Source organism: Balaenoptera borealis (genome assembly GCF_965194805.1).
Source record: "Balaenoptera borealis genome assembly, chromosome: 8".
NCBI classification, from domain to species: Eukaryota; Metazoa; Chordata; class Mammalia; order Artiodactyla; family Balaenopteridae; genus Balaenoptera; species Balaenoptera borealis.
In genome coordinates this window covers 98,561,162-98,573,539 of record NC_138865.1, presented here as the reverse complement: position 1 = coordinate 98,573,539, position 12,378 = coordinate 98,561,162, and the positions used below count along the sequence as shown (strand labels likewise).

The 12,378-nt window shown below is 39.7% G+C and overlaps 1 protein-coding gene across 3 annotated transcripts in view; it reads left to right on the top strand.

The window, feature by feature from the left end:
* The window catches only part of TMEM245 (transmembrane protein 245), a 102,923-nt gene extending 90,701 nt beyond the window's left edge, over window positions 1-12,222 (top strand). For all 3 annotated transcript variants that reach the window (XM_082403906.1, XM_082403904.1, XM_082403905.1), the window contains one exon: window positions 7,281-12,222. In XM_082403906.1, coding sequence (XP_082260032.1) covers window positions 7,281-7,326 — 46 coding nt within the window. In that variant the 3' untranslated portion in view covers window positions 7,327-12,222. The remainder of the gene's footprint in view (window positions 1-7,280) is intronic.
* Window positions 12,223-12,378: the final 156 nt, after the last annotated feature.

Sequence of the window (12,378 nt, the reverse complement as noted above, 5' to 3'; positions counted from 1 at the left end):
GAAGCCTTTCTGGTTCCTGATTCTTTGTAATTTAACTGTTTGAAAACCTATAGGATCTTCTTTTTTGTTGTTTTTAATCTATTTTGTTGTTGTTGTTCCAGTTGGCACTTGTATCAAGTGCCTTTGTGACCTTTAAAACTGGAAATTTATGTTCTGTGCTTCTGAAATTTTTCTTCAGTTATTTTATTCATGATTTCCTTCTCTCCCTTTCAAAACTACTTTTATTTTGGTGCTGACCCGCATACACTGTTCATATCATTTTTTAACCTTTTCTCTGATGTTCTTCTGGTTCTGTCTTTTTGGCTCCCATTTTCTGGGTGATTTCTCCAACTTTATCTTCTAACACCTTCTTAGAGGTCTCCATTTCTGCTATCATATTTTTGGGGGGTCTGGTTTATTGAGGTATTATTTGTATAAATAAAATTTACCTTTTTTGGCATATAGGTCTGTGTTACTTTTCTATGATACATAACAAATTTCCACTAACTTAGTGGCTTAAAACAACATACATTTATATTAAAGTCCATGAGTCAGGAGTACAGGCATAATTCAGCTGGGTCTTCTGCTTAGGATCTGCCAAGGCTATGGTCAAGGTGTAAGCTTGGGCTGGGATTTCATCTGCAGATTGGAGCCCTCTTCCAAGCTTGCCTGTTGTTGGCAGAATTCCTTTGCTTGCAGTTGTAGAACTGAGGCTTGTAGCTTCTAGAGGCTGCCCCTTTCCATAAGCATTTCATAACATGATGCTTGCTTCTTCAAGGCCAGCAAGAGAGTATTTTTCTGACTTCTGTCTCTGACTGCTAAGACCCTTTTGTAAAGGGCTCACCTGATTAGACCTAGCCCACTGAACATATTGCCATTTTGATTAAAGTCAATTGCTTAGGGACCTTGATTACATCTGTAATATCCCTTCACCTTCACCATATTAACACAACATAATCACAATAGCAGGTATCGGATATTTTTGACTACTGGCTTATGTTAAGAGTGAACTACTCAGGATCTGTGGGTTGGTTATTATGTGTGTTACCATAATATAATCTGCCAGGACCATTGTCTTGTGCAACCCTTGATGTCAGTGCTTTTTGGGTTCCCTTTGGGGCTGCTAAGTTCCTCAGAGAAAGATCTTTTAATCTCCTGCCCAGAGTTTGACAGCTTGGTCTTACTGCTTTTTAAGCACACTTTAAAGCAGCCCTTCTGTGTTTAGTCCCACCTTCAACCCCACTTCCAAAGTTACTTGATACCACCAATTCCTGAGCCTTATGGGCAATTTTGCTGAATAACTCCTGGCTTAGGATTCAGCTTTTTAGGTTATGCTGGGTCATAGCAGTTGTTCATCTGCTTTCCATCTTCTAAAAATTTGTTGCTCTTAACCTCTTATGTTCTCTTTTTTCTCTTTTTTCAGGTAGGTTTATGCCTTTAAAAAAACACTTTTTACTGGCATTCTAATGGGGTTTTGAGAAAGCCTGCAGGAACTATGTGTTCAACACAGCACTTTCTAGTGGAAAGTCTAAATGACCTCTTAAATAGTAACAACCACCACTGACATTTATTGGGACTCAGCATGCCAAGTTCTGTGATAAAACTTTACCTGCGTTGTCTTATTTTACATAATCTGTCCAGTGTTTTCACGTGAGGTTAGGAAAGATTGTTTTCCATATTTTATAAATGAAGAAATCGAGGCTTAGAGAGGTTAACTTGCCTCTAGTCCCATAGTAATAAGCAGGTGAGCTGGTGTGTTTCAACTAAAGATCTTTCTTTTCCTTAATCATCTCCCCCCACCCCCACCCCCGCCCCCACAAGAAAAAACATTCTCCTGTGTTTCCTTCCTCAGTAGATGTTACCCTCTAATTATATGTGCCAGTGTGTGGTCATCCTTATGACTTTCCATCTCCTCAGTAACCATCTCTACCAAGTCCTCTCAGTTTTATCTCAAATCTGTCCTTTCCCCTTTTTCTCCAGTTCCACCTGCCCTGGGCCCAGCTGGTAGGTTTCTCACCTGGACTGCTTGCTGCAGGCGTCTCAGCCTCCCAGCCGGTCTCTTGGTGTCCACTCTTGCTGTCCTCCGGTCCCTTTTCCATACTGCAGCGGATGTTTTCTTTTCAGAATGGAGGCATATCTGGTCGTGCTTACCAAAACTGGCCTCCCATTGTTCTTACAAGGAAGATCAAAATCCTTCCAAGGCCCTACGTGGTCTACCTGTGTCTGCTTCACGAATTCTGAAACATTTTCCCCTGTCTGAGCTGCAGCCACATTGGCTTTGTGTCAGGGCCTCAAGTGACACCAGCTCCATTCAAACTGTAGGACTTCAAGCACGCTGCTTTCTCTGTCTGGACACTCTCCCCCTCCCCCATCTTTCCTTGCCTAGTTAACTCCTAATCATTCTTCAGATCGCAACTCAAATGTCAGTTCATGGGAGAAGCTTTCCCTACCCTCAAGATTAGGTTACGTCCTTCTGCTAGTTTAATGCTCTTACAGATAGCACCTTGTACCTTTCCTTTCTCGTACGACTTTCACTTATACACTTGATTCTTTGTCTTTTCCCGCTTGACTGTGGTTGCTGTTACTGCGGGGTCATGTCCATGTTAGTTACTGGTGTATCCACAGCACCTGTCAACCTTGGGAAGTGCTCTCTTCCTAGTTGAAGGACTGAATGGGCTGTGAGGGAATAGTCTCTACAGAGGCATGAGCTGTGGAAGGGTTCGGCTTGTCTTAGGAACTCTCATGTTGTTACAGTGTGATAATGGAGGGTGGATTGTTCATTCCATTAGGCAGATATACCTTCTAATTGCAGATGCAGGTGCTGGTGGCTGAGAAGACCCATTTGCACGGCTATTTCTGTGTACTGCCATGTGTCTTCAGATGGATGAATGACTGTCCACCTAAGGAAAGATGAAGGAGGGTGGACCCCTTTTCTCTGCTTCTCACTGTTGATCGTGGTGGTTGCACTATTTCACAAGGGTGAATGTCGCAGACACAGCACAACTTTGGGCTCCCAACTATTTTGGCCTTGATTCAATCATCAGAACCTATTGCTTCCCCTGTTCTCTGTTAACACTGGGGCTGTTTGGGAGGTGTGGGGAAGGATCAAAACACCCTGCAGTCACACATTTTCAAGTACTTTCTTGATTTTTGGACAGGATAATCAGACTTGATTTGATGTACTTATTTCACGCCTACCAAAAACTGAGCAGCAATCTCTGAATACTAAAACTCAGAAAAACCTGTAAGGAAAAAGTAAGGGCATGTCGCAGGAACTCCTGTGGGAATGCTGTTCTCTGTATTCAAGTTTTCCTTTGCCCTCTGTCATACCTTGTTATGACCGGAGGTGACAGCTGGAATGTGGCCCTTTAGGAACTCAGCTTTATCTTTTTCTAGGATAGAGTAATTAGTAACTCATTTCTGTTTTTAGAAGCATTATCTTAACCTGACTGTGATTATCTTTCATGATTTAATACCCAAAGTTCAATCAAAGTTCAGTATCTTTTCATAAAAGAAATTACAAATGGTCCCCAACTTAAGAAGGTTTAACTTATGATTTTTTCAACTTTGTGATGGTGTGAAAGTGATACACATTCAGTAGAAACAGTACTTAAATTTTGAGTGTTGATTTTTTTCCTGGGCCAGTGATATACGGTACGATAGTCTCTCGTGATGCTGGGCAGCGGCAGACGCAGCTCCTAGTCAGCCCCTCGATCAGGTAGAGAAACAACTGATAGGCCTACAGCCGTGCAGCACCCAGACAGCCGTTCTGTTCTTCACTTTCAGTACAGCATTCAGTAAATTACGTGAGATATTCAACACTCTATTATAAAACTGGCTCTGTGTTAGATGATTTTGCCCAACTGTAGGCTAATGTAAGTTTAAGGTAGGCTTGGCTAAGCTATGATGTTTCGTAGGCTAAGTGTATTAAATGCTTTTTGACTTAGGATATTTTCAACTTACAGTGGGTTTTTTGGGACGTAATACCATCCTAAGTCAAGAAAGATCAGTATTTGGCAGTTAAGCTACGGTGTAACACATCCTACTTTTTATAGAGCAAGAAGTTATTTTTGTCTTTGCAAAATAAGGTATGAAGGTGTTCTCCAAAAACCAGTCACCACTCCTCCAGATCTTTACATTAACCTTAAGGATTTCAGCTGGAGTGTACTCCCCATGATGCCAGTTTAGGATAATGAGGGAAAAAAGAGAACTGGAGATGGGAAGGGAGCTGTACTCTGCTCCCGCTCCGTTGGTGGTTGCCTCTCCTTTGACACTGTCACTTAAAAACTTTCCTGAATCTGTGCATTCCTCTGTCTTCCCAACGGTGTTGACCCAATGCCAGGATTTCTTCAGCATCCTCTTCACTGGTCCCTGCCTCTAGTCTTACTTCCCTCCCATCTTGTTCTCTGGTTTTTCTGGAGCATAACTGTTAAATGCCTCTGCTGCTTAAGATTCCCGTGGTGGCTTCCCATGGCCTTCAGGATGAAGTTGAAACTTTAAATTGGCCCATCAGACTTTTTGTGCCTTCTGTCTACCTCAGCAGACTCATCTCTCTCTGTTGCCTGCCTTACATTTTCTTTTCTAGCCATATTGAACTTGTTTAGTTTCCTGGAGTCAGTGAGATCTTTGCACATGTTTTCCCCTCTGTAAAGAATACTACCCCCTTCCTAACCAAGTCCAGTATCATAACCTTTACTTAAAGTACTCTTCTTTGGAGAAGCATTACTAGAACTCTCTAGACTAGATAAGATGTCCCTGCTATGTGTTCCCATAGCATCTTCCACTTATCCTATTGCAACTTAATACCTATTATATAAATGTGTGTTTGTCTTTCCACTAATTGGTAAGCTTTCTGAAGGTAGGAACTATGTCTAACTCGTTTACAGCTGTGTTACCATTCCTGGCATGGTGTTTGGCAAATAGAAAGTGCTCAATGAAAATTTGATGAATTAATAGATTAGTGAAACCAAGAGCAGATCAGATTAAAAGATTTTTGCAGTATAACTGTGAGGCTGATAAAAAGAGGAGGGGCCATGGTAAACTCCAGCCTTAGAACTTTATTCCACATTTTTGGAAGGGAAGGAATGTACATAATAGTGATGACATGTGCTCTGTCACAAGATGTGCGGGTGAGGGTTTAGGAAATACACACTTGCTATCCTGAGCCAACAAAAGTAAGTTCAACATCCACAATTTACTCTGCTTCTCTGGGAGGCTGGGAGTCAACAACTCTTGAGTTGTTAAATCAGAAAAGATTTAAACATTCACATAAATGGATTTTTAAAAATCTCATTGAAACTTTAGGGGAAGCAGATCCCAAAATATTTCCAAGGAGCAAAGAGATTGTAAATGAGAAATCACACCGCACAATCTCCATTGCTCTTAAAGGAACTATAAAATGTTAACAGCAGTCCTCTGTCCCCCCCAGTCTCATGTGGCCCCATTCTGCACTGCTTGTTCTTGAGAAATTCTACCACTATGGTTCAAAGGAGCATAATAATCCTTATGGTTTGGGAAAGAATACTGTATTTAGATGGTTTAGGTAGGACATTTGCCATTTTTAGAAATACTGTTAAGGAAATTCCCTGGCAGTCCAGTGGTTAGGACTCGGCACGTTCACTGCCGAGGGCCTGGGTTCAATCCCTGGTTGGCGAATTAAGATCCCGAAAGCTGCGTGTCGAGGCCAAAAAAAAAATTTAAAGAAAGAAAGAAGGAAATACTGTCAATGCAATATTTATTCCTTTGTTTCTTCCTAATCTAGAGAGTTACACATTTATGAGCCCTGCAGATTAGTTAGTGCTGTGCCTTTTGATGAGGCCAGAAAGAAATTATTTCTCTGTCTCTAGCTTATGGAGTTTGTTTTCCAGGAGATAATTGAGGTTCAGTTAAGATCAGTGTTACTTCTATAGGGTTTTACACACACATACCCCCCACTGTCACCACCTTAAACATCTAGAGAAAATACACTGTTGAGATGGAAAACACTTAGCAGCTGTTTTCTTAGCTTGCTTCACTTTGTCTTCTTTCTTCTGAGTCCTTCTGGAGACTTTCTTGGCCTGGAGGCGGAATTGAATAGCAGGTATGAATTTCAAGGTCACAGCTAAGCTTACTTGTCAACAGAAAGCAGTCGCCAGGCGAACCACAGTCTTAATCTTATTTCATGCATCTTTGCCCTGAGGCAGAAATTTTCATTCATAATTTAGGGGAATTGAAGACTTAGAGATTCAAATTTGCAGGTATCTTAGAAATTTGAAAAGATATCAAAGAATGAGTTTACAAACCGTTTTGGGTGTCGGAAAATGCTTTGAAATATTGACACGTTTTTGGTTATTGGTTTTAAAGATTTTCCAGGGCTTCCCAGAATTAAGTGCTACTTGAAATTCATATAGTCTGAGGCAACTTGTAGCCAGCTTTGCCTGTACACAAATGTAAAAACAAAAATTTAGGTGAGACTGTGAAAAATAGATATATAAATAAATGGGTAGATAGCTATCTAGAGCAATGGTTCTGGGAGGAGGGTGTGATTTTGCTCCCCTCAGGGGGCGTTTGGCAATGTTTAGAGACATGTTCAGCATCACAGCTGTAGTAGGTGGAGGCAGGGATGCTGCTAAACATCTCACAATGCACAAAATGGTCAACAGTGCTGCTGTTGAGAAACCCTGATTTGATGGATGTAGAGATAGATGGGTATTAATGTATATATAAAACATTTGTGTCTGTATAAATCTTAGTTTGGGGGAATTTTTCTCCAGGTATAAATAAAAATATATGTATTTTTAAATTAATTAATTAATTTATTTATTTATTTATCTTTGGCTGTGTTGGGTCTTCGTTTCTGTGCGAGGGCTTTCTCTAGTTGCGGTGAGCAGGGGCCACTCTTCATCGCGGTGCGCGGGCCTCTCACTATTGCAGCCTCTTTTTTTGCGGAGCACAGGCTCCAGACGCGCAGGCTCAGTAATTGTGGCTCACAGGCCTAGTTGCTCCGCGGCATGTGGGATCTTCCCAGACCATGGCTTGAACCCGTGTCCCCTGCATTGGCAGGCAGATTCTCAACCATTGCGCCACCAGGGAAGCCCAGCTATCAGACTTTGAAACAATACTCAGTGAAAATATCAGGAAAAAAATAGTGACTACATAACCTCATCAAGGCTCTCAAATTATAAAAATAAGATATTCTGTGGCAATGAATTACTGGTTAGATGCTATTTTTCTTTCCTCCCTCCCTCCCTCCCTTCTCTATGGTTTTATTTTTTTCCCCTTTTCTGAAAGCAAAACTAATCATTCTGTCTTTTTTCTTAAAGGACTTTCCGTGACATTTCTGAAGATCTGAAGCCTTCAGTAGACTGACTTGGTTTCTAAACCGCAGTGATTTCTCTAGGAAATTCAACCTTGACTGTGAGTTTAGCTCAGCTGTGGCCTCCTATCCTTTCAGCTGTGCCTGGCAAACAGAGCCCAGGAAAAGAAGCAGAAGCCTCCTAGCCTTCCATACAGAATGCCCGGACAAGAGAGGACTTGCTGTGCTTTGCATTTTAAAGCACAGCTTTGGAGCTCAGAAATGTGGTTTACTCACTTAACTGTTGCTAAGATGGCTTGAAAAGTTTCAGTTTATAAACTGGTACCATGGCTTGAAATTTTCCCACTTTGGTTATATATATTATAATATGTATTTATAAAGTTTTTTAAAGAGTCCTAAACTACCTGCTGCATACAGTGTAGTTTTCTCCTGTTTTAAGAAATCTGTCCTTAAACTTTTCTGTGACAGTCACTTTTCCATGAAGAGGGCTTTCACTTTTGAGAATGTAGTTGCTTGAGCAGGAAAAATGAGTCTTCTCCCTTCTTCCACAGTGTATGGTCCTCTCTGTAAGGAAGAGCAAATCTTCAGTGTAAGGGCAGGTGGCTTATTTGACGTTCAGTTAGTTGTATGTTACAACCATAGGCGACCACAGAGAGACCGAAGCTCTTCCTCCCCTTCTCCCTCCATCCCCTACTGCTGTATTGCCAAATTTTTAAAACTTGGCTGACCACATTGAAATTAAATACTTATTAAGCTGCTATTAATGGTAACAGTATGATAGAATTCATGTTGTAATGTTTTTCTTTCCAAATGTTTTAAGAAAAAAATCTCAGGGGCAGCAGTGCTCTGATTCATTAAAAGTATCCCTGTTTCACTATTTGGAATTTGACCAATTAGTTACTTATTAGCAGTAAAATTTTACATCTGTGTAGTATTTTCCCATCACTTAGCACAGTGCCTTGCACATAGACTCTAGATGAATGCTTATTGAATTAAATTATGACTTTTGAAATATCTCAGATACCACAATAACCAGCATAGTGCTCTACATTTGACAAAGTCTTTTTGCACATATTATTTCACAAGCACTTCACATCAGCTTTCATATAGCTTTGCATTATTCTGCAACAGTTTCACACAGATGGGGAAGGTAAGGTTCAGAAAAGTGACCAACTCAAAAGTCATGAAGTTTAGTAAAATTTGACCGCAGATCTTTCTGACTCCACAGTCTGCCAACTCTGCTATATTGCAGTGTTTCTTTTAATATCTTACACAATTTTTCCAGTGCTATGAGGTAGAATAGGTGTCCTGTTCTATCGCATAGACTTGTCCTAGGGTTAATGACAGAGCTGGGACTAGAACCCAGCTCTTAGCTTTGTGCCCTTTCCGCTGTGTAAAACAATCTTCAGGCTCTTTCTCTGCCCCCAAAGGAGTATGGAGGAGAAAGAGTTCTTAAGTAACAAAGATTTCATTTTTGGAAAACATTGAAAAGTAGAAATCATATTTTTCTAAAATATCATCTCATTAAGAAGCATAGTTAATGATAATTACTTTAAATTTATTCTGATATTACTTCAGAAAAACTCCATCTAGGAAAGAGGCTACCATGAGGTCTCTGTCTGTAGAGTAGACTGTACAGATCTCATATATTTCCTGTGAATCCTTCAACAATTACAATCTGGTATTCCACCAAGTGTTACATTTGGCACTAAGTAACTCATTCTTTTCTTTAATCACTTGTTCAGTCATTCATTCAGTAAAATGTTGCTTGAGAGTTTGCCAGACTCTAGGTTCTATGCCAGACACTATACAGGGTGCTGTAGGGGATAACTCATAAGAAGGCCTTCTCTCACCTTAAATCTTAGCCAGATCATGTGTATTGCTAAAATTAAGAACTTTGCATTAAAAGTATTAAGAAAGAAATCAGGTTTGTTTTTGTTAATGGTATACTGATAAGTTTACAGCTGTGATGAGCACATATTTATGAGGCAAATATTATGCACAGTGAGTTAGTGTGCATATACAAATTATGTTCTTCCAAAGTGCTTAAGCTCTGTAAAGTGATATTGCAAAAATATAAATTTGAGGTAATATATGGCTCTTGCTGGTCATAATTATTAGTGTGAATACCAGCTGCTTAGAGGGGTACTCTGAGCCCTAAGAGAATAGTTTAGAGCTGCCAAAATTAGCAATGATGTAGTATCACCCTGAAGTATCAGGAGCAGGGGTGCCCCAGAGTACTCCCCAGTCCTGTCAGGAAACTTGAACTGCCCCAGTACTCCAGCAACAGCCTAAGGACTTGAAGTCCCTGCAGCTGGGGGAGGTCTTCCTGGAACCCTCAAAAACAGAGAGAACATGCCCCCTCAGATACAGTGAGGAGGTTTTACAGATCTTCGTAAGCCATTGAGATCGAATGATATGAAAAAGTAGGAGTTTCAAGCTCAAGTCTCAAAGATGATTCTCAGGATTTGACCCAGAAAGAAGAAGTTTCCCTAGGAACAGATAATGCATTGATGAAGTAGAAGTAGCTTCAGTAAAAACATAGTACAGAAATCCTATCACAATGTCCTGCATTTTATAGCTTTATTAAAGATGAGTTTGAAGGTCACATTCACTACTCAATTGTAAACTGAATGGAGGGGATAAGATCTCCCCACACAGTATGTTCCTCTCTTTTCCGAGAAGGAGGCACGGGATTTTCAGCATAAACTCCATGTCATGTAAGTTCAGCTTCAGTTCCAAAATTCCTATCACACTCTCTGTTTTCTGGAAGTGATCTCTGCCAGACTGCCTTAGATACCAGTTTTATTTATTCTTAAGTTTGCAAGGATTCTTAACACCCATTGCCATTAGAGGTGGTTAGCTGGCAGAGTTTTCCCTTGACTTCTGAGACTGGTGCAAATTGACTCTTGATACCCAAGAAGTGTTATTTAAACAAACTAAGTAGCTTTGGAAATAGCAGTTTATTCCATTAAAGGGCTTGCAAATGAGATCCTCTGGCTAACCTTGGTCTTAACAAGAACCCATTGTGACCCATCAGGACTTGCTAGTACCCCTAGTTCCCACTTTGGTTGTATTTAGAGCTTCAGGATGTGTCACTACTGAGCAAGAAAAGCTCAGAAATTCAGGCTATGAGGGGTTAGATTAGAGCAAAGTAATTTTAGGTGAGTTATCCAGAGCTTTCAACCTCAAGGTTTATAGGAAAACCCCTGCAGTCTCCTCTAAGGGTCTTCCAAGATCCTTACAAAAGTATGACGAGGCATTTCGCAGTAGAACTATAGCCTCTGGCAACATACTTCCAAATGCTAGTTCCCACCAAGAACAAGTATTTCTTTGTTTTTTATGTATTTCTTGTCTTTACCCATTTTGCCATTAAAATATATTCATTTCATTAACTTATTGAGGATCTGCAAAAAATAAGAATGCTATGTGAAACCACTGAACAGTTAATTTTTTTAGTAGTTCAAAAATAATCAAGAGAATTATAAATCAAGATGTTCTGCCTGCATCCTGGAGTCATAGAAATTCTGTGCCAGATGAGCCTTATCTAATTAGGTGATCCTGTCATTTTCTAGAGAAGGAAACAAATCCACAGGTTAAAGTGTCTTTTCTAACACAGATCCAGTCAGTAACAATTCAGAGCAGAGTAAGTTCTTTTTTCTCTCAGCCCATTGTTCTACTTCTCTTCCCTTTCTCTTGTAGTTGAGTAGCTTTTGGAAAAATGTGTTCCTTATAGCAGTAGTTGCAAGGGATGTTATTAGATGTTACAAGAGGACAAAAGTGTATATGGGGTAGGGGGGTGGGGACTCCAAGGTCAGTTAAAATTGAGGAATGCTGGGTTTGTTTCCTTTCTGTCGGACTTCGAAGAGTTTTTAATGTGCTCTTATATATTGTGAATTTATAAGGGGACAAAGACTGTGTTTACGAGACTTATTTGACCTTAAACTGCGCCCCATCCTCCTTTTCTCAGAGCAGCTCAAAGGACTCCGTGTCCTTTGGGAAACATGGCTCTCAAATAAAAGTTTACAGGTCTTTTAGAAGACATCCCTAATGGAATTCTGAATGGTACATCCACCATGTAAACCGTAATATATCTCAAAGTTTAGTGAGATACCAGAAAGAAAACATATTTGCCATTCAGAGCTGTACATCAAGTATAGAGATTCTTTTCTACCTATGGTGTGTAGAATCAGTATTTGTGTTTTAGTTTTGAAAGTTTTTCAAAGATCAATTAGTGTGCAAATACAGTGGTGATATATTGATATTACATTTTAATAATGCTTTTTTGTGTGGCACTTTATAGTTTTCAGAATGCTTTCATAACAACCCTGTGAGACAGGCAAGTGTAAGTATTATCAGATGAGGCACTGGAGGCTCAGAAAGGTTTTTGTGATTTTTCCCTTAAGTTTATACCACAAAATGATGGAGCCAGAATTCAGTTGCAGAGCTTCTGACTCCAAGTCCAGAATTCTTTACTCCACACCTGGTTTCTTACTTTTTCTTCTAGCTTTATATTTTACTATGAAAGGTATGGAAGCAGATCTTAAACATCATTTTGGCTTCTTAACAAATACTATTTTTTATGGCAGTGACCAAGAAAGTGTAACTCCAACTGTAGTTATCCCAAAGAAAACCCTTCTTTTGTGCTTTGCAGTGCCACTTGTCTAGGTGATTGGAGTGTATTTCAAATACCATTTGATTTTGAAACCAAGATTGGATATATAGTTTTAATTGCTTATGTAACTTCTGGAAAATGTATCATCTTTGCATTCTCAGGCAAAGTAGAGAGGTTTGAAAGTAAAAAAAGATTATTCAAATACAACAATACATCTTTATTCTCACAAACTCTGTTTCTTAGCTTTAACTTGCTTTGACAACCGACTGATGTAACATCTTTGTAAATGTAAAATATTTATATTTTGAAATAAAATTACTATGTGTTGAATGAATCAGGTGGTAAACTTAGTCTCATTTCTGTTGAGAAATTTGGTCTTCAGTGAAGTCAAACTTTCACGAATACATCCATCTCTTAGGCCTTATATCTTGCCTTTTCTTTGACACCAGTGCCGACACTGAATTTTTAAGAAATATGGGCAACTTACATA